The following is a 22,945-nucleotide window of genomic DNA, read 5'->3' as shown; positions in this document are numbered from 1 at the left end:
TTACAAAGAAAAGTAAAGTCCATACTCACACAGAGAATGGATATTGAATATAGCAGGTGTTTTACTTTATGATGACCTTTTTTTATTACTGTCTGTGGTAGATCGCACAATTCTAATCCTTCAGCAGGATTACTAGAGGAGTTGGAATGCACTTGTATGAAATCCAAATGAATCATTGACTTAACAAAATATCGCTAATCAATTTTATAAACAATTGCTTTAGGGCACATATTGCAAATTACGAATTGAAGCCAGCGACTTTTGTAGGCACATCCACTTGTAAGGAATTATGAAACGACAACCAATTTAGAGGTAAGCGCCGCCAAACGCGGTTCAGACGAACTGTTGTTTCGCTTACATTTTTTGACAAAGTGCATTTTTTTGCACTTCGGGATAAAATTTACTGGAACACCAATGCATTTCGTCGCACAATTCGCGAACGCATATCTCTAAACTGGTGCCATCCTCAGGATTCGCTCAAAGAGGATATTACTTGCGAACTCTTTTCCAGTTGGGAAATGTTATTATATGCACTAAAGTAATTAGTTAAAGTTAATCAGTGAAACATTGTCCATTATACATTTTTATTTCTCGTGCAAGTAACGTTAGCCTCTCTCAGTAAGCTGAAGGAATAGAATTATGCTATCTGCCACAGGAAATCTTACATTTTCTGTTAACCTTGAAATAAAACGACCTAATTATATATTTAAAAAGCAGTGGTGCGATGAAACGTTGTCGAATTATGAAAAAATTTAAATTTACTTTCCAAAAGGTTTCGAGAATGAGCTCTCTTCGACAGGGCAGGTTCAATAACCCATAGTTGCTTACTACAGTAACTCTACCTGAGCCTATCGGAGATCGTCGGGTTTACTGACCGGTACATTTGAGATAGCGACGGAAAATGTTTTTTATTTATGGCCATCGAGAAGAGCTCTTGGCGTCCTTGACTGCACTGTCCTGAAGGAGCTGTCCGAAGCGGACATTACTTCTTTAGCGCACATCTTTCTAATAGGGGTCAAACCTCAATTCAACGACGTTCTCTCCCGAAAACTTCGTGAAGATTTCCATGTTGTACTAGCACAAATAATTTATTAGCACAGCGTTTTAAACACGTCATGAATCTCCAGTAAGAATTCGTAGAAGTCTGTGTGCATCGTCTTTCTTTCGTCAGTTTTCTTTGACAGACAGGAAGAGACAGGCGCGCCCCGACGAAATGGCAAGAAGGCAAGAACGCAAACAGGCCTTCGTGGGGTCCCTTTCGATAGTGATCATCATAGTATACGCGAGACAGAGGTGCAATTCCCCCCCCCCCCCCCCGATGTTTTCGAAGCTTGTACATGTGCGCATCGTGAGACACGGTTTGGGGACCTTATGGGAAACAGCGAAAAGTTTCTTCTGGCGCGACCGTCCAATTTCTACGTACTACGTACGTATGTACAGTCGCACAATCTGCTGTATGTTCGCGGGCATGAGTTGAATGTACGTTTATTGCAACAGCGATGACGCTTCATCATCATCAGCCTATTTATGTCCACTGCAGGACAAATGCCTCTCCCAGCGACCTCCAATTACCCGTCTTTTTGCCAGCCGACTCCAGGCCATGCCAGAAAATTTTCTCACTTCATCACACCACCTAGTTCTCTGCCGTACCACACTATATTTCCCTTCTCTTGACACCCATTCTATAAGATTAACAGGCCACCAGTTAGTTGTCTGCGCTACGCATTGCCATGTCCTGTCCAACTTCATTTATTATCCTTAACATCAACTAGAATATCGGCTACCCCCGTTTGCTCTCTAATCCACACCGCACTTTGCCTCGCTCTTAACGTTACGCCTATCATATTTTTTGTCCCATCGCTCTTTGCGCGGTCCTTAACTTGTTCTCAAGCTTCTTTGTTAAGCTCAAAGTTTCTGCCCCATACTTTAGTACCGTTAGAATGCAATGACTGTTCACTTTTTCAAGGATAGCGACAGGCTGCCAGTCATAACTTGGAATGCCTACTATATGCGCTCCGACAGATCATTTTCTTCTGTAAATTTCCCTCTTATGACCAGGGTCCCTTGTGATTAATTGGCATAGATAAACTTACTATTGCACAGATTCTGCCAATTACGCATTCTCGTTCTCTTGCCCTCCAGTATTGTGCATGTTAATCTTCAGACCTACTCTGGCACTTTGTCGGCTAAGGTCCCAATAATTTGTTGCAAGTTATCTCCATCATTGCTGAACACCGTAGCTTTCCGAGATGCCTCCCCGTTGATCCTTACTCCTAATCCTCCCCAGTCTAACAACGAATACTTCTATCATAAGAAACCAACAAACACTGACACCAAGGACAACACAGGGGGAATTACTTGTGCATAATAAATGAAATAAAGACATTTATAAATTAATGGAAATGAAAGTGTATGAAAAAACGACTTGCCGCAGGTGGGGAACGATCCCACAACCTTCTACTAGGAAACATAAATACCCAAGAAAGTGGATGGGGAAACAGCGCCGCGGTAATTCAATTAGTAGTAATGCGAAGGTTGTGGGATCGTTCCCCACCTGTGGCAAGTTGTATTTTCATCCGCTTTCATTTCCATTAATTTATAATTTCTTTATTTCATTTGTTAAGCAGAAATAATTTCCCCTATGTTGTCCTTGGTGTCAGTGTTTGTTGGCTTCTTATGATATGACTGATAAAAATCGGGCCCCTCGGTTAACCCCCTTTCTTCTCGTTCATTACATAACGAGAGTCTCGAATCCGGCAACATTGATGCCTTCAGGTAGCATGTGTGTGTTTATTGACCGGTCGCCTTCACCCAAAAAAAGATAACGGTCTCGTGACGCCTGCGACAGAAAGGATGTTCCACATCCGCCACCAAGGTTTTGTGAGTGGTGGCGCTGGCTAACATTCCCAGGGTTCTACTAGGAAACATAAATACCCAAGAAAGTGGATGGGGAAACGGCGCCGCGGTAGCTCAATTGGTAGAGCATCGCACAGGTAATGCGAAGGTTGTGGGATCGTTCCCCACCTACGGCAAGTTGTTTTTCATCCACTTTCATTTGCATTAATTTATCGTTTCTTTATTTCATTTGTTAAGCAGAAATAATTTCCCCTATGTTGTCCTTGGTGTCTGCTTGTTGGCTTATGATATGACTAATAAAAATCGGGCCCCTCGGTTAACCCCCTTTCTTAACGAATACTTCTAGGCACGTAGTGAATAGCATTGCATAGATTGTGTCTCCTTCCTGTGAAGAATTAAGGCAGCGATGGCGCTTAATCCGGCCCAAGTACCGGCAATTGTTGACTCTTCCTCAGGCCTAGACGCGGTGCACTGCCTCTCCCATCTCCGGCGCGAAGCAGCACCTTTCGTTCGTCCCTGCGGGTCGGTGCACGCTGTTCGTATAGCTGTGCACATGACACGGTGCCGTGTGTCGGGCCTCACTTGCCGGTGGGCGTCGCATGGCCGGAGCACATGGAAGACATCAGCCCTGCCGTCCGTCCTGTTACAATCGGAGCAGGGAGTCGCTGGCGGCAGGCCAGCCGCCACGCTGTCGTCTCGTTTCGAGGCGTATACGCCCTTCGTAGCGTCTGTTGCGGCCGCAAAGCTGGGTCGTCTTCTCTTGTGCACAAGCAGTAATTTGGCAAGCCACTCTAAGAGCTGGTGGAAGCGGCTGCGCCAACCATAGTATTAGCATCATTGTCTGTCTTCGAGTAGGCTTTGCGTGCACCTGCACCTAACTTTATTTCTGCGTCGACGAGTTCGTTGCGCTCTGGTTGATCGAAGGGTCTGCAGCCATGCAGAAAAGTGGCTTTGCCATCTTCTAGCTCACCACCTCATTGACATGCATGTTGCCCCCGTTGTCATCGATATACCTCGGGCTCATTCTCGTCACGCATATCGGCTGCACGGCCGCAATTATACGCCATGTTCGCTCTCTGATCGGCCATCAAGAAGACACTTTTTTTTTTTTAATTTGTGCCGGGAAGCGGAAGTTCGGCAAAGAGCGTTTCCGCGCTTTCCTGTACTTTACTGCTTGTGGACCGGGAGAGGAAAGGGGAAGAGGGGGGAAAAGGGGACCATTTTATTATTTCACCGCCTATATTAGTAAACAAACTGTAACCCAATAATTTGTCAATTTCTGCTGTTCTCAGTTTTCTGTGTAAACTCGTGCACAATGTGTAAAAATATGTAACGTTATCTATGTTCGCTCACTGCCAATGAACTACCACTAAATAATGTATAATACACGCGTACTTTACGGGTACAGGAGCCCCTGTCAGGCGCTGTGCGCCTTTTGCCCCTGCACCTTGAATTTATACTCAAGATGAAATAAACATTCATTCATTCATTCATTCATCAAGGTGAAATATTACGTAAAGCGGTACGCTTTCTCGAAGGAAACTTTTTGGTCCTCGGCAGCTATATGGTGATATTCGCGCTTAAAGAATAAACGTTAGCGGTCGCGCTCAGGCACCCCTACATTGGATCTGTCATACCGTGAATGTATTGTGATGTTCCAAGATTGTCGCCATGTTAGCTTGTTGATTGGCTGAACTATCCCGTAACGTCGCAGGAAAGGACTTTAAGTCAACATCATTTGGACGTTGCGTGACACTGCTCCGAAGCGGCATTGCAGAGATCTTAGGCCATAATTTACGGTGCGACAAGCCGCGCGAAATACATATACTAATGAGCGGCCCTGTGCACGGCGGCCGACAGAAATGCGTATCGTCCACGGAGAAAGGAAAGTTGACGGTATCGTCGCATTTTCGGGCTTTCAGGCCGTCAAATTATTATGTTCGTGATTCATGCTCATATCTTTTCCATACCTCTCAGGAGGTGTTGGCATTTGTGTTTTAAGCCATCATTTCTTTTAACTAAAAGAAGCTTTTGTTTGAAATAATAGTGGCTAAATATTTAAAAAACTTGTAAGACTTTTCACACATCTAACAGAAGCTATGACAACAGCGGCTTCAGAATTGATGCAAAGAAATAAAAAATGCGCAAAGCGGCGCCTTTAAGTTTTATTACTCAGGGTCATTGAAAGTGTAAATAGCCAACCAGGAGTAATCAAAAAGAAAGTGGGAGAAAGAGACGGTAAATTCGATGCTAATCATGGAGATTTACAAAAGCGGCAACAAATCCGGAGGGAAAGTTTGTGTAACACGAAGGGCAGTGTTTTGCTATTTGAAGCCCGAGTTGGCTGCCCGAGGACAAAAAAAGATCACCATCATCAGCAGCCTATGTCCACTGCAGGACGAAGGCCTCTCCCTACGATTTCCAATTACCCCTGTCCTGCGCCAACCAATTCCAACTTACGCCTGCGAATTTATAAATTTCATCAATCCACCTGGTCTTCTGCTGTCCTCGACTGCGTTTCACTTCTCTTGGCACCCATTCTGTAACCCTAACGGTCCACCGGTTATCTAACCTGCGCATTACATTACCTGTCCAGTTCCATTTATTTCTTTTATTGCCAATTAGAATATCGGCTATCCCCGTTTGCTCTAATCCACACCGATCTCATCCTGTCTCTTAACGTTACGCCTAACATTCTTCGTTACCCGCCGTGGTTGTTCAGTGGCTATGGTGTTGGGCTGCTGCGCACGAGGTCGCGGGATCAAATCCCTGCCACGACGGCCGCACTTCGATGGGGGCGAAATGCGAAAACACCCGTGTACTTAGATTTAGGTGCACGTTAAAGAACCCCAGGTGGTCGAAATTTCCGGAGTCCTCCACCACAGCGTGCCTCATAACCAGAAACAAGGTTTTGGCACGTAAAACCCCATAATTAATTAATTAAAATTCTTCGTTCAGTCGCTCTTTGTACGGTCCTTAACTTGTTCTCGAGCTTCTTTGTTAGTCTCCAAGTTTCTGCCCCATATGTTATCACCGGTAGAATGCACTGATTGTACACCTTTCTTTTTAGTGATAATGGTAAGCTTCCAGTCAGGATCTGGTAACGTCTGCCGTATGCGCTCCAACCCATTTTTATTCTTCTGTAAGTTTTCTTATCATGATAAGGATCCCCTGGAAGTAATTGACCTAGGTAAACATACTCCTGTACAGGCTCTGTAGGCTGACTGGTGATCATAAATTCTTGTTTCCTTTCTACGCTATTAAACATTACCTTTGTGTTCTGCATATTAATCTTCAACCCCACTCTTACACTCTCTCTGTTAAGGACCTCAATCATTTGTTGTAACTCGACCCCGCTGTTTCTGAACAGGACAATGTCATCTACAAAACGAAAGTTCCTGAGATATTCACCGTTGATCCTTACGCGTAAGCCTTCCCAGTTTAATAGCTTGAATACTTCTTCCAAGCATGCAGTGAATAGCATTGGAGAGATTGTGTCTCCCTGTCTGACCCCTTTCTGTATAGGTATCGTCCTACTTTTCTTGTGTACGAATAAGGTAGCTGTGGAATCTCTGTAGATGTTTTCCAAGATATTTACGCAGGTGGTCTGTACTCCTTGATTACGTAATGCCTCTATGACTGCTGGTATCTCTACTGTATCAAATGCGTTTTCGCAATCTATGAAAGCCATATAGAGAGGATGATAGTATTCTGCAGATTTTTCGATTACCTGATTGATTACATGGATGTGATGCATTGTACAGTATCCCTTCCCGAAGCCAGCCTGTTCTCTTGGTTGAATGAAGTGTTGCCCTTATTCTATCGGAAATTATCTTGGTGAATAATTTATACAATACTGGAAGTAAGCTAATGGACCTATAATTGTTCAATTCTATAACGTCTCCCTTTTTATGGATTACTATAATGTTGGAATTCTTCCAGTTCTCTCGGACCCCCGAAGTCGTTCGACATTTCATAATGCAAAGAGGGGGTAAGGCGTGCAGACGCGGACACAATAGAAGTGGAGAACACGAACGCCGACTATCAATTGAAGGAAGCACTGAGCCGAAAAAAGAAAGAAGACACAAAACTCATCTGCGCATGCTCTGGAATGATAGCACCACGTTTCAATCACCCAAGGCCTTCTCTAAGCAGCTGTCAGCTGAGAAGGCCTTGGACGATTGTGTTATTAAGGTATTTCGTTACGTTGATGATTACCTGATTATCTGCAATGGGGACGAATTTGATTACGCTGCTACTTCAGTAAGTGAGCAATTTAAGCTTAATGGGGGAGGATTAAAGTTTACCAAGGAATTCCCTCCGAGATGCGTAATACAGTTTCTAGACATTTCCTTGGTCTTCAAACAAAATCACGTGTGCTGGCAGCACTCCCCTAGATCTTCGAAGCCATTGTTAAACTTTCACTCCAAGCATTCCAAAGTAGTAAAAAACGGAATTGCCATGTCGTGCCTTAAGTATTCTCTCACCATATCGTGCATGCACAAAATGAGCGCCAGTTTTAATGCACAGGTCCGGCGCCTATTAGGAGCAGGTTATCCTAGCGTAGCAGTGGCCAATGTGGCTGAACGCCTAAAGACGATTTCGAGGGGGACGGACGTGATTACAGATAGCAGTAATAGCAAGAAAAGAGTAGTGACTATTCCTTACATTCATTCAGTATCGCACAGGCTTAAAAAAGTTGCAAGTAGATATGGTGTTAATGTTGTTTTTACTGCTCCCAATAAGCTACGTAAGATATGCGCTGCCGAGCAGAGAAAAAAGGAGCAGGTGGCAGGCAAAAAAACGAACAGATATTTGTACAGCGAAGCACATCAAGAACAACATTTTTACTGACTGTCGTATGGGTGTGGTATATAAAGTTCCCTTTAGCTGTGGCGATATCTACGTAGGGCAAACGGGGCGGTGTATCAGTGAGAGGCTAATGGAACATAAAAAGTCATTAACCATGTTCCTATGGGTGGGCAGCGCAACCCGGACGAAGGACGAGAGGAAGTACACAATACGAGCGCAGACGGCACTAACACACGGCTATTGTCGCGGCCAAGTAGGCCGGGTCATGAAGGACTTGGTTAAAGTCCGGGTTGCGCTGGCCACCCATAGGAAGATGTTCAATCACCAACTCGCCCAGCTTGCCGTCTCAAGTCATTAACCGGCGGATCGATCTTCTTATCTTTCCTTACATTACCAGGAATGCCAATATTGTAACTGCACGCCCGAGTTAGATGAATGCGTGATATTGTACAGGCATAGGAATGAAGATACGCGTATTGTACTAGAGGCATGACATATCAATAATGGTGGAAGTGCGTGCGTGAGTCAGCCTTCGATTACCTTACATAAGAAAGAGATCAAATGTATTAACAATTACCTCTCACGTAGACCGGCACGTGTAGCCGATTGACACGTGGTGCTATCATTCCAGAGCATGCGCATATGAGTTTTATGTCTTCTTTCTTTTTTCGCCTCATTGCTTCCTTCAGTTGATAGTTGGCGTTCGTGTTGTCCACTTCTCTTCTGTCCGTGTCTGCACGCCTCACCCCTTCTTTGCGTTATGAATCCTTACCAACTAGCTCAGCTTTCTGTCGTTCGTTAGACATTTCGTATAAAGGGCCGCAAGCTTTTGAAGCATGATGCCTCCTCCATCTTTGATTAAATCGACTCTTATTCCACCTCTTCCTGCCGCTTTTCCTCGTTTCATGTCTCTAAAGGCCCTTCTGACTTCATTGCTAGTTATAGAAGGAGCCTCTGCGGCCTGTTCATTACTACTTGGAATGTAGGTATCGTGGCTTCTCAGGGTATTGTACCGGTTAGTATAGGATTCTTCCGCTGCCGTTACTATATCTTCGAAATTCCTGATGATATTACCCTGCTTATCTTTCAATGCATTGGCTTGTCCTATTCCAAGTTTTCCTCTCACTGATTTCATGCTGCGCCCATTTTTTACTGCTTCCTCAGTCTTTCTTACGTTGTAATTTCGAATATTCTTCATTTTCTCCTTGTTGATCAGTTTTTACGATTCCGCGAATTCTATCTGATCTCTTGAGTTGGACACTTTCATTCTTTCTCTTTCTTTATTAGGTCCTTCGTTACTTGGCAGAGCTTACCTATTGGGTGCATTGCTGCGTTACCTCCCACTTCAATTGCTGTTTCTGAAACCAGCCTAGTTACGGTTTCAGTCATTACATCTATGTCATTTTCATCTCTCTGTTCTAAGGCTACATATTTGTTTGCAAGTATCAATTGGTCTGCTTTTACCCTTACTGCGTCTAGGTTAGCCTGCTTCTTCTTGACCAATTTTACTCTTTCTCTCTTCAAATTGAGGTGAATCATAGACCTAACTAGCCTATGATCACTGCACTTTACCTTCTGTAACACTTCTACATCCTGCACTATGCTGGGATCGGTAGCAAGTATGAAATCAATTTCTTGTTTCGCCATTATGGGTTTCCTAAGTCCAGTTTTTGTTGCTACGCTTTCTGAAGAAGGTGTTCATTATTCGCACTTTATTCCTTTCCGCGAACTCTGCCAACATCGCTTCTCTAGTGTTCCTAAAATCGACGCCGTAGTTGCCAATTGCTTGTTCATCAGCCTGCTTTTGTCCCACTATTGCATTGAAGTCGCCCATTACTACAGTATACTGAGTTTGCACTTTTCTCATCGCTAATTCCACACCTTCATAAAACTGATCTACTTCATCATCCTCATGACTGGAGGTGGGAGCGTAGGCTTGTGCTACCTTTAATTTATACCCCTTATTAGGTTTTCTTACGACTACTGCCACCCTCTCATTAATGCTGTAGGATTCGTCAATGTTGTCCGCTATGTCCTTATGGATTAGGAATCCTACTCCGTACTGCTTCTTATCTGGAAGTCCTCTGTAGCAGAGGACGTAGCCATAAGTCAGCACTGTATAAGCCTCACCAGTTCTTCTAACCTCACTAAGGCCAATGATATCCCAAACAATGCCTGAAAGTTAATTCCTCAAAGAGGCCTGCTAAGCTAGCTTCACTCGAGAATGTTCGGGTGTTAAATGTTGCCAGGGTCACGTGTGCGCTCGGAAACGAGTCGCGGCACATCGGTCGGACCAGTTCGAGCGTAGTGGACGCTAGTTCGACCGCGAACCTCCTGGTGCGCTGCCCACCGAAGCATCGCACCACTGCCACTTGCTGGTGGAACTTGCATCCATCCGCACGGCAAATGAAATATTTACACGTGCAAATAACACTAATGCTCCGTTGACGTGACATTTTAGTACTGTGAGGCTAACCGCAGTAGTGACATTTTTTCTTTTCTTTTCTTTTTAGCGAGCGAATGTGCGTTTCGGTCCTTGCAAAAAAGAAACGAAAAAATCACTCGCCAAAATCTCACACAAATCGCGTTGACACAATTTATGAGCATTGTGAAGTTAACCACAGTGAATTTTTGCACGACGATGATGATTGGGATTTATTGGCATCCCCTTTGGAACGGGCTGGGGACAAATCGTCACCTAGCCTGCTTGAGTTACTCAGGTATGCTATCAATGCATTTCCTTCTAGCATTCTTGTATACATCTCTTTATAATCTTCTCTATCTACCGTGTACCGCTGCATGTGCCTGTAGCGGATCCAGTCCTACCAATCTCTTCCCTGTTTCTTTTTTTCACTAATACTCTAAACGCCTCTTCCTTATCTCGACTGCTGACCGGTTGACACTTCCGTCTACTTTAAATCCAAGCGCTTCTGGAAGTTGTACGTTACGTACTGGTCTCGCTGGATGTATCCCTTCGCATTCCGTTGGGATGTGCTGAGTGGTCTCCGGATTTTCGCTGCAGCATACACATGCCTTATTCAATTGCGAATATTTGCTCCGGCATGTTTTTGTCCTTGCGCAACCAGCTCGAGCCTCAAATAGCAAGGCACTTCCCTTCGTGTTATCGTACAGATTTTCCCTTCTGATATATTTTTCAGTTTTCTTGTTCTTGTAGATCTCCTTGGTCCTTTTCCTTTCCATTCATTGTATCCAATTCGCTGTCTCTGTTTCTCCGACTTACTCTCTCATTACTCCTGGTTGTCTCTCTACACTTACAATTGCCCTATAATTGGTTGCCAACTTTCTTGACCTCTTCCTCCATTCTGTGTCCACGCTTTGAGCATCCGCACAAAATGTTCCGACAACGCCACTTATTTATTTTGATTTTATTTTTAAGGAGCGTCCCGATTTCTGCAAATGCTTTCCTTATGAGCACGTTCCACAAATACCGGGCTGACATGATCTATTGGAATTACATGTGCAGATATCCACAGTGAATTCTCGCAAAGTAAATTTTTGACAGCGCTGGTTGTTTTTTCTTTCGCTTCCTTTTTTTTTAAAGCTGGGTTCCCATTTTAACGAATACATTCCTTGCGCGCTCTCATATCTAACAGATACAGTGTTCAAATTGATTATGAGCACTGTGTGGTTATGCAATGAATTCTTCCGCAATAAATTTTTTTACTGCCCGGTGTCACTTTTTTGATCTCGTTCTCTCTCTTCCTTTTTTGCAAGGCGCAGTCAGGTATCGGCAATTTATTTATTTCAATACACTAAGAGGATACTCTGCCGCAAGCAGAAGTGGATTCGTAAGAAAGGCACCACCAAAAATAACAACAGTAGGTAGATGAGCTATAACAAACTGAAATAATTCTTTTTTCCAGGAAAACTAATCCCACTGGATTGACAACGCCTGTTTCCGCGTGAAGATTCTTTAACTGGCTGCGTGTAATGCTAGGTAGTTCTTGGTCATGTATGCAAAGTTTAGCAGCACAGGTCATAGAGGACATACACGAAGAAAGCACAATCAGAAACGTGCATCATCCTGTGAGCGTGTTCGTGTTTAAATTCTTCGTGCGTTAGAACTCGTTAGAAATCGTGTTAGAAACCGATGAAACTATGCAGCGCAACTTAGCATGCCTGAAGATTCTTTGTAGATTTTGTCACCTCAAACATTACCTTTTACTTTGATTTTCCACGAAATAGAGAACAACAAGAGATAGGCTTCTGGCTGCTTAAAAACGAGCAAAAAAATACAAATGAAGACTATAGAAAGCTTAAAGGAACAGGCAACCGCTCACAACATGAATCGAGACAACCGCGCTGATGGAATTATTCCCTATCGTAGTGGCTAAAACGAGCCATGTTTTTCTCACTAAACGTGGATTTATATGTTTAATTCATCACTATAAGGTGCAAAAAACGACCTTTGGTGGCAAAAACATGAAGCTCCATAAGAGGTCCACCACGTGACCTTTTAATACTGTACGCTGTTCCCGGTCTCTTTATTAGTATTGAAATGCAGTATACTCTTTATTATTATGAGTTCTTCCTGTCTTACAATGTGCAGACAAGCATTCGTTTGTGGTGAGCAGAAAAGTGGCACTGCCTTCGCCTTCGTTTTCGATGAGTTGGCTTGGCTCGTCTATCGACAGGACGACGACGACGGGGGCCAGCAAGCCATGACGTAGGCGTGTACTTGGGGAAAAACGCGGTACAGATTTAGGAAATGTCTGCACAACAACGCCAGCTTATTGCACCAGCTTTTTATTTTCAGTGGTTGAAAAGGTCAAAATATAGGTGGTTAACCACAGTTACACTCATTCCTGTGAAAGCAGAACGATTGGCGGGTTTCTCAATTTTCGAGGCGGGCTATCGACATCGCTCTCGCTTCTCAGCGTTGCTGAAGGAGGGACTCCTACTGTTTTAGAGGCTGCTCAGATCGAAAAATTCTGCGTACTATGTATCCACGCGCGTTTTGAAGTAACCGCTGCAGATGTAAATACTACCAGGGGTAAGCTTTGCGTTGCGCCTTAAAAAAATAGGTCCTTAATAATGGTTGTCAGTCCCTTTAAAGAAGCTAAATTATATCAAGAGGCGTCGGCCGGTTAAGAATAATAAAGAACAAATGGGAAATAAAATCAATCAAGAAGAATGCACGTATTGAAGAAAAATGAGAGAGAGAGAGAGAGAGAGAGAGAGAGAGAGAGAGAGAGAGAGAGAGAGAGAGACAGTGATGAAATATAACATACCCCAAGAAATATCAAAATATCTACATGGAATTTTAACGAAAGATGCTAAAAAAATCAATTACTAAAAATTACTAAAAGATGCCTTGCTATAAAAACGATAATCGGAGCCCGGTATAAGGTTAGCTTTGTAATTTGTATTCAGTTTCTCATATTTTGTTAGATTTTTCAACGATGAAAAGCCTACCGCATATTAGTTTGTTTTCTGAGAAACTAAGCGCACTGAATTGACAACGCCTGCGCCCACACTAACATTTCTTCCAGTTTTGGTGAACTCGACTTCTAAGAACCTGCAGCACACGGCTTTGGTACTTAGACACCAAACACTTCTGCATGAAAAGTTTAGTTCTAGTACGTAGTCAAGCCGCCTGTGCCAGCAGTCTGCTTGGGGTTATACGTTAAATCACGTCTGCATGTCGAGTTAAGAAAGCTCTGCGAAATTAATATCGTCTGAACTAACAACATACGCTCCTGTAATAAAGGGTCCCTGAAACGGTTTGGATAAATTTTGTAGACACGTAGGGTACAGCTACAGTAAACCATTCGCGCCGCAATTTAATTGAAGCGTTTCATATTAACAGGGCTACGCACGATTACAAGTTACCCTCCTCCCTGTCCATGCTTTTTTTTCCTCAACTGTCCCGTCGAGTGACCATGGCTAACCTCCGCTTTCACTGGCTCTGCGTCATGACGTCACGTCGTGTCATCTACTTCCGGTTGTCCTGGAGCCAGATCTCTCCGCCAGCCGCCCGGCAGTCGATCCCAAGCCAGTGCTATCGAAGCAGCGTGCGTTGCGAGCATTCTGTCGCAGCGCCGAACGTGTCCGGTATTCACGTAACCGTAGTCCTGCCGCTGTGATGAAGGGGCTTTGGCGTAAACATGAGTGGCGCGCACGGTGCAGCCAGCTGGTGGCGCAGAGATAAACCAGCCAAACACAGAGCTAATATTGCTGTAACCAAGTGTAAAAGATTTTAAACATTTAAAAAGACAAGGTGCTCACGAAAATATACACCAGCAGCAAAATAGAATGCACTTGGTTACTGTCATATTAGCTTTGCCATGGTTGAGTTTTGTGCCACCAAGTGGCTGCAACGTGCGGGCCGTTCACGTTTGCGCCTCCGCTCATCCGGTAAAACGCAGTCCGCCTGCATTTACCGGAATACCGGACATGCTGTAATGCTCTATAGTAGTAGTAATCATCCGGCGTGAAGTGACGACCGCAAACGCGTAGATGCTGGCGCCGATCAGATATCGACAGCCCGATGCGCTGCAGCCACATCACCCTCATGTTGCCTTGCAGAGGGACACGATGTCGCAGCTTGACATATTGCCGATGTCTAGATTTGCAGCCCACAACGCATCAAGGGCGAACCATGGTGCTCGCGAAAAGAAAGCTCGAGACCAGCACTGTCTGCGCAATTCGCGTCAACAGGGAGAACGTTGTAACACAAGCAGACAACACTTGCTGTGTACACAGCTGGACGTGCTTGAGTGTGATGATAAATTGCCGTTGTGTATGCGTCTTTGTAGAAACAAATTAACCAACATTCCAACTATTACGAACATTTGGTCATAATAAAGTTGGACGCGACCACGGTAGAATCATATAGCCAATCGGATAGCTCGCCAAACTGATGTCAATTGGGTTACGTCAATTAAGAGGGGGCGACTGAAAACTCAGGGGAACGGCGTCGCTGCGATCGGTAGCGATACACATATTTAAAACCTTATAATTACATGCTTTACGCGGAGAACTTAAATGCGTCACTTAATGAGCAGAAGGACCTATACCCTAACGCTCAGCACGTTTATACAAAATCGTCATTATTTATTTATTTATTTATTTTTTCAATACTGCCGGCCGCCTTTTGGTAGCCAGGGCAGAAGTGGGTACATGACGCTTTTCATATTAATGGTCCATCAAGAAAACAACAACAGTAACAGTTACGACAGAGAACCACATAGGCACACAGAAGGTTACTGCGAAGCAAAGCAAACAAAACAAGATGCAAACGCGTTACATTCAAATCCAAAAAAAAGAAACCGAGCTCACAAAGGTTATTGGCTAGAACTGACTGCTGAAAAAAATGCATCGGGTGATGATAAGGTGGCCACATCGTAGGGCAACTTGTTCCAGTCTGCTATCGTTCTTGGAAAGAACGACAGCTTGTATGTGTTGGTTCTGCACTGAGGCCTTATAATTGTTTTTTCGTGTTTGTGTCGAGTCTGTCGGGTTCTGTTGTACTGCATGTAAGTGTGGAAGTCTAATTTGGTATAATTATTAATGATTGCAAATAGCATCTTCAGACGGTGCATTTTTCGACGAGATTCCAAGGTGGGAAGACCGGAGCGGCTAAGATCAGATATCGATACCTGTCTTCCGTAGGCGTGGTGTATAAATCGCAGTGCCTTTCTCTGAACCTCCTCGATACTTTTTACATTCGTTTTAGTGTGCGGATCCCAGATCACGTCAGCATATTCCAGTAGGGGACGCACGAGCGAAGTATAAGCTGCCTGAAGATACAGTATTCCGTCGTCTCAGCCGCAGAAAGGCCGAAGCATGTCTCGATGGCTGGGGGTGTCGGGCAGATGAAGAGCACGGCCTGAACGAAAAACAGGAAAGGATTCGTGAGCGGCATTGTCGCTGTGCCCCTGCCGCGCCCACTGGCCGGAATCCGCGAAGTGGCCGGACCTTCATGCTGCCAAAACTCTGACGTAACCGATGACGGCGAGGAAAATCCGGCAAGTAACGGTGCCCATGTGCGCATGTCCGGGAGCATGTCACTGATATCGCATCTCAGTGGACTGGTAGGCCTGAAGATACAGTATTCCGTCGTCTCAGCCGCAGAAAGGCCGAAGCATGTCTCGATGGCTGGGGGTGTCGGGCAGATGAAGAGCACGGCCTGAACGAAAAACAGGAAAGGATTCGTGAGCGGCATTGTCGCTGTGCCCCTGCCGCGCCCACAATCGTTTCTGGGTCCCTTTAAATCGTTACAGAGCAAGAAACGCTGCAAGCCATTTCCTGCCTAAAGTAGGATACAACTTTAAAAATAAACGGCGGTTGGAAAACAAGGTGCACGAACCACGCGGGATTGTTACTCCGCCAGCCAATCACAGAAGCAAACAAAATCGTCGTCATGCGACCATTTAAAAATGGCGTCGTACTTGATACCTCTGGAGCGTTTGCTGTTCTTGAAGAGTATTTTTTATCGGCGGAAGCGATGAGGTGTGCAAAAGACACGGACAAAGTATATGAAGTCTGAGCTTTTCACTCTTCAAAAGTCGGCGGCACAGTTCATTTCACTGCTGACCCCGTTTTACTCATGAAACTTCACTGCCAACTGAAGTGAAACTTGACAATAACTAGTTGCAATGAAGCATGCGTTTTATTTCAGTTCAATAAAGTATTAGGCCTTCACCGTCCCACTATAATAGACGAGTGAAAACGTGCAAAATGACGCGCTTTTATTTTTGTGGTTACCGCCTTATTTAGGTAACGGGGAAAGTTTGAAGTACGAACTATTTGCAGCCTCGCGGAGGAACAGTGGCCGGCGGTTATGAGGCCGTGGGCGGGGCTTCACTGAAGAGTTGTATCCGACTATTGGCCTAGAGCTCCACTACTGGAAAAGCTGGCGCCACCGTCGACGTGACGTGCTATTAGGGATCACGTGGACATAGCGGCCGCGTCGGCTGCTTCGGGAGCGCCAAAGCGAGCTGAAACGAGTTGAAAGGGACACTAAAGCGAAACAATAAATCAGTTTAGACTAATGAAGCATTGTTTGAGAACCCTGCAGGCAGTAATTTCAATAAGATAGTTTGATTATTAGATGAGGAAATCAAGGTCCAAGTATCAGTATTTGAATTTCGCGCCGAAACCCCGACGCCGCTACGTCAGTGTGACGTCAGGGATTCCAAAGTATGTTTTCGCATTTGGGCCGCGTTGGCTGAGTAAAGGTTCCCGAAACTTGCCGTGTTTAATAATTGGTTCTTTTAGAACACAATGTAGTCAACCTGTACCGCTATATATAATTAGTAGGCCCTAGAAGATGCCATCAATATTCAAGACGTCACAGCCCCCAGGTGCGGGAACTCAAGTAGGCGTCGCCACCCGTATTTCGTTCTTGCGCATTTTCTGGCTTACCAAACCTCTTATCGTTGTAAGAGTGGTGTTTTTGGTGCTGTAGAACGGTAACTTACTGATGCAGAAGAAATCATTTTTCCCTTTAGTGTCCCTTTAAATTCCCTCGTACGCTGCGGTCCTCATTTAGTGGCGAGATATTCCCGCTTCGAGTGTCTCCTTTACAACGCTTGAAAGCACTACAATAGGTAGTGGCTGCCTTTGAAGGCGCGCAACGTGGTAGGCTACTGCTCGATGCCGCAGTGCCGGACGTACGCAACGGAGCCCGGTGCCAGGACAAGAAGCTGCGTGAAGCTTGGCTCGCGAAACACAAAACCGGCAAACAGTCATCGGCTACAACTCGGGTGTGCAGCAAGCACAGAAGCGAGGAAGATTTCTGCTACGGCGCCGGGTCTGCAATGTTCGGAAAACGCGCGCTGAGACGCTCGCCCGAGTCCGCTGCCCGACTAATGCCATGACGGTTTGGTCTATGAACTTGTTGATGCTGTAGATACTGGCAAGTTCACTGGAGTGGAAAGGGAGCGGTAAGAAGCACATTAAAAAAAAGCATGGCATATGGTCGTTTGTGTTATGAATTGATGCACTGGATTACAAAAAAGAAGCAGCGGGAAATCGCACGCTGAGAACACCGATAAACACACAGTGCGACGAAACTCGAGAAATCTTATTGAACCGTCCAAGAATTTAGAAGAAAAAAAAAGATTGAATCGTAGCGACGGCACATCACAGTCCTTGTAGGCGTCGAAGTCTCTACAATGAAATTATTTTTGAACAGCTCTGATAGCGCCCACGCAAGAATGGTTGCTTGTATACTGTCAAATGCTCATATTCTGCGGCCTAAAGCTCATAACACGGTGCGAGAACGCGCACGCGGCGAAAGCGAAACAGTGCGTGGACAAGCATGCAGACGCGCAGTAGGTCGCTGCGAATCTGTGCGATCAATGCATTGAGGCTTCATTCTATTACGCTCCATTTAGTTATACAAACACTATATAAGAACATGTTGCACATAGTTTGCTCTCAGCGTTTACCTACCTTTCACGCAAGAAGCCGATTCGGGAGACTCCATCATGGCGACCGCGCGCAGTGGCGTTCACTGTACGTATTCGGTAAAGAGATAGCGTCTGTAAGAGATTCTGTGCTTTCAGTTTGCACAAGATTATTATTTAGACAGTAACAAACTTCTCTCGTTTCGAAAGTACTTGCAGAAATGTCTGGAAGAGCTCGCGCGTGGTGTTTTCAGTGAGCGCTGACAGCAAAACCTATGAGGAGCGCGCCGCGTGATCCCTCATACTACGCCAGCGAGGCGCTTTCGATAGATGGCGACTCCTTAACTCCTCGCCGCCAATAGCGCCAAGCTGCGCCCGCAGAGCATATGCCATAGGGTGCCTCGATAGCAGCGCCGGAATCGATGTGCCGTACTATGCCATAGTTACTGAATAGGCTCCCTTAAGACAGCCTATACAGTAACTCTAATATGCCACGGAAAAGACGCTTTTAGAGCGCAGATCTTAGGTGCCCGTTCCTGCGTTAAAGGAGTTCGGACACCAAAATTTTCGATCTTGTTTTTTCTGCTGCAAGAAGTAGCTAATGACTCGGTAATCACGGCACGAAACATCATTGGCTTCAGAGCGCGACAGGTAATTATTTGGAATCTTGTTTACCGCGACCAGTCCAAGTTTCGGTTTGAGAGTGCAACGAGATGGGCCAAAGAAGGAATGTAAACACAGCTGGACACGTGATCGCGCAAAACTGTGACGTGCCACGCTCGCCGGCGCGCGAGCTGTGTTGCCAGTTCGTCTGCTACGCCTGCACGTGCTCTGCGATGTCCTCGTCATCACCGTCGCCCTCGTTCTCGTTGTCCAGCGGCGACTATTTCCTGCTTGCTCTAATCGCCGCCGAATTAGACGTGGCCAACCACATGACTGGATCCACTACAAAGCAGCGACTCGGAAAGTGCAGCTAGCGACAGCTATCAATATGCGTACGCAATGGTACAAGTAGTACGAGCCATTCGTCGCAGGCGCTTTGTAAACGAAGCATATTCCAGAGCAGAACACGAGGCGAGGTAAAAGTCGGCACAGCACCAGGCTTGGGGTGTACGTAGTCTTGGCGGAAGATAGACTGATCTAAGCTAGGCTGGTTTTGTTTATACCAGGCACGCTCGAAATGAAACGAGCGAATCTGGCTGCTCTTCAACGGGGTCAATTCTGCGCACGAACATCGACCACTTCTGCCGCTTATCGACGCCCGAATGATACGGTTTCACGCCACGTCGACGATACCTTCGCATAGGCGTTGCGAATTAAGCGAAGCCAGCCACGCTTCCGCGTGCACTCCGCTCCCGCGGCTGACAGTGTCGCCCGCACTGGGACGACGCTATCATGAAAAGCGCCGGCAGCGGGTGCTTCGTCTGCATCTCGCTCCGAGTCACCGAAACTCGAGATTACGCACCCTCAATACTAAACGCGCGGGAAGACGGCTTACATGATGACAAGCCGTCTCGGCATACTGACTCTTTGCACACGCGGCGCTCAACCACGCTGACAGCCATGTGCAGCCACGGCCGAGCCGCGTCGGAAATCGCCCGCGCGCCAACCCCCTCCCCTCCCACCGCCCCTCGCGCGTGCTTGATCGTTCGCTCCCTTTGGTCGCGCGGGAAGGCGGCACTTGTGAAACCATCTTGTCTCACCCTGGCACTTTCGCTCGCACCTAAGCACAAAGTGCGCGGGGCGTGGCACGACCTTATCGCACTTGGACTTTACACGGAACATGATGCGGCTCCCACTTTGGCGGTCGCTCTTGTCGCGCCGCGCGCGATTCGAGAGGCGCGTTTACAAGCAGCCGCTTGTAAATCATTGGACCATCTGCGTCCGCGGAAGTTTCCATTTATTGTCTCGGCATTCCTTTGCGGCGGAAGCGAAATTTCTTTATATTGAAATCGCATACACACCTCGTTATATTGAGGTTCGAAATACATGTTCTATCGACAACAGGTAATGAAAAGTTAAATACTTCGTTATATCGAGGTTTAACTGTATATATCTTGTTCGTACCACACATCATTTGTCATTGTCATAGTGTAATACATATTTTACTCTTTCCAGCTGGTTTTAGGCCTCTCTACAGCTGTTTCATGCACCCCTCGTAATTCTGAGTTCGTATACCACTCGTAAGCCATTATCATCGCCTTGGTTCTCTTTGGCTACATCTGGCCCTCGTGCCAAAAAACCCCACCAACCAGCAACAGGTTGGCCGACTGCAAACGTGTTCTCGAACCTACATTAAGAAACAACATTCACGTGAACCTAGAAAAGGAATAACACATAGTAGTTTCGGAAATGTCCACATATTAATCTACGTTGATGGGACTGTTTTGTGGCAGGAGGAAATATTGGTATTGGTCACTCTAAAAGGGAAACTCCGCCGCTTTTTGTCATTGATATTGTCATTTTCAAATGGCATTGACAGTCCTGTCACCTGTAGGGTGGCCCAATTTGCTTAGAAATTCATCAATAATTTTATATAACTAATAGACGAGATACCAACACCGAAACAGGTAGCTGCTTCGTGTGATGTCACAATGAGTTGACATCAGATCCTACACTACCGTAATGTAAACACGCAGTACACGTGGCGCTAACACCAAAAAAGCGAAGCTGATGATGCCTCCCGACGACACAAGGTGCTTTTACAGATCTCCCTAACTAGACAACCGCGATTTCAGCGACAGTGTAGTCTCTGACGTCACAAACATAGGGTGGCCAGTAAGAAGTCTTGAACATGCAACCAATCTTTAAAATACATTTTCGGGAAAACTAAACGACTTGCAGCCATATTGTTTGGCACAGATAATCAGAGTGCAAAAAAGAACCTATCTTCGAAATTTTATGAAGATCAGTGCACATCGAAAAATCGCCGAATACTTTAAGTTTAACCTCATGGGAGCGTCACATTCCGCAATAACATGGACGTGCCTTGATGAATACTTGGCTTCACTTGTGCAATTGTAACATGTGCCCTGACCTAACTAAAAGCTAGAGAACTTTATTCAGCAATTGCAATAATTGTGAGGTCTACCAGCCTAAACATTGTTGCCAAAAACAGCTCTGCTATATTCAACGCATTGCTGAAATATACAGAGTACAGGCATTTATTCTATATTTTGGTTTTGGTGGGGGATTCTACAAAAAATGTGTGTAGGGGAGGGGGTTACACACACACACAATATGCTTCCATTATTTCTCGGGTCATTTGATTGCAGTCTTTTGCCAAGACTTCAAATTACTTTCAAGGTTGACAACTGCACTTCTTACAATGTACACCCAGATGGCCACCGGCAGCTTTTGTCATTATTGCCACTGGGTATGCATGTGTGCGTATGCCAGTAGGTGTATGTGCCACTAGGTTTTAATTTGCTTGCAATCATATCTTGCAATTAGAAATATCCTATCATACTAGGAATATTAACGTGACAGAATATAACCTCTACATAATCATTCGCTTCACACTATACGAGATGTATATTGCAGTTGAGTTCGACAATTCTTTTTGTCTGTCCTTATGCCTGACATCTGTTCCTGTCCATTTGGCATTTTGCAGTACCTCCAGTGCTGGAGAAAGATGGGGGGGTCTCTTTCAGAAAATTTGAAGGGAGGGTGTTAGTGTTGTAGATAAACCACTGCCGCAGTACATGCATTATTTATATTTCAAACTTCTGCAACAGCTGCCGAGAACACCGTATGGGGCAACCCAGAGGAGGAAGCAGCTGAATTTGTAAGTATATTTAGGGAGAAATAAAGTTGAACTACGTAATAACAACAAATTATGTCAACCTGATCTCTCTTGCAGGTCACCTGCTAGCACTTGCTTTTCAAGGAGTTGAACAGGTGCAGCTATCCAAAACTGAAGTGCTGAAGGCACTAGTGCTGAGAAGGGGTTGTGTTGACAACAGCCATGTTGTACACGCTATGTCATTTCAATAAAGAGAAGTTACATTTTATTCACTTTATTTTACTTTGATACCAATGGACTAGAATGAGATGCAAACAGTGGCACTGAGACAAGGGACAGAAAATCATTTCAGTGTGTGATGAAATCTTAGCATATGGCCACACATTACAACAGCAAACTGAGTTGGTACAAACTTGCTGGTGAAGTGCCACAGAAGTGAAGACTGAGCAAAGGGAGCATAGGACATGAGCTCATGAAGACTATCACCTGTAGGAAATGTTTCTGGATGGCCAAATCTGCCATCCTAATGGACTCCTTTCAGTTTTCTTGCACGACAGCACATGCCACAGGTTCCCTTCAGTCCGACAATGACAATGCGGATTCTTTAAAAAAAAAAAATTAAATAATGGGGTTTTACGTGCCAAAACCACTTTCTGATTATGAGGCACGCCGTAGTGGAGGACTCCGGAAATTTAGACCACCTGGGGTTCTTTAACGTGCACCTAAATCTAAGTACACGGGTGTTTTCGCATTTCGCCCCCATCGAAATGCGGCCGCCGTGGCCGGGATTCGATCCCGCGACCTCGTGCTCAGCAGCCCAACACCATAGCCACTGAGCAACCACGGCGGGTAATGCGGATTCTTTACGACAGATTGCTGCAATAACGTGCTGTTGTCCCCGCCCTGCACTTGCCGATGTAACCTGAACTACATCACTGCTCCAGACCTGTTGAGCAACAAAACAAACTGTGTTCACACTTCATTCTGGCACAGTAGTTTGCGAGAAAAGCAGGGCAGCAAATACACTTTTCATGTTTCAGATTGCTACTTGAATAATGTGCACACAGAAATACTTTGGTACAAGAGTGCAGAGATGTTACTGTCAACCTATTTTGGGAAGGCGATAGATGTCCTCATGCTGCCATACACATTATGG

The 22,945-nt window shown here is 45.3% G+C and overlaps 1 protein-coding gene and 1 non-coding gene across 3 annotated transcripts in view; both read left to right on the top strand.

Annotated features, from left to right (window-relative positions):
* The window catches only part of nenya, a 92,413-nt gene extending 70,356 nt beyond the window's left edge, over positions 1 to 22,057 (top strand). Inside the window, exons 15-16 of one of the 2 annotated variants that reach the window (XR_007602238.3) lie at positions 21,782 to 21,831; positions 21,907 to 21,946. Coding sequence is in view for 1 of the 2 variants with exons in the window: in XM_050192376.2 (XP_050048333.1) it covers positions 21,782 to 21,831; positions 21,907 to 21,940 (84 nt within the window). In the remaining variant the exon portion in view is untranslated. Of the gene's footprint in view, positions 1 to 21,781; positions 21,832 to 21,906 lie in introns of both variants that reach the window. The other variant, XM_050192376.2, reaches the window with a different exon arrangement.
* Positions 2,960 to 3,032, top strand: TRNAT-GGU (transfer RNA threonine (anticodon GGU)). The gene has a single exon. It is a non-coding gene; the product is annotated as a tRNA-Thr (tRNA).
* Positions 22,058 to 22,945: the final 888 nt, after the last annotated feature.

Source organism: Dermacentor andersoni, chromosome 1 (genome assembly GCF_023375885.2).
Source record: "Dermacentor andersoni chromosome 1, qqDerAnde1_hic_scaffold, whole genome shotgun sequence".
NCBI lineage: Eukaryota > Metazoa > Arthropoda > Arachnida > Ixodida > Ixodidae > Dermacentor > Dermacentor andersoni.
Note: the sequence above shows the minus strand (reverse complement) of the source record. Positions and strands in the feature narration are given on the sequence as shown.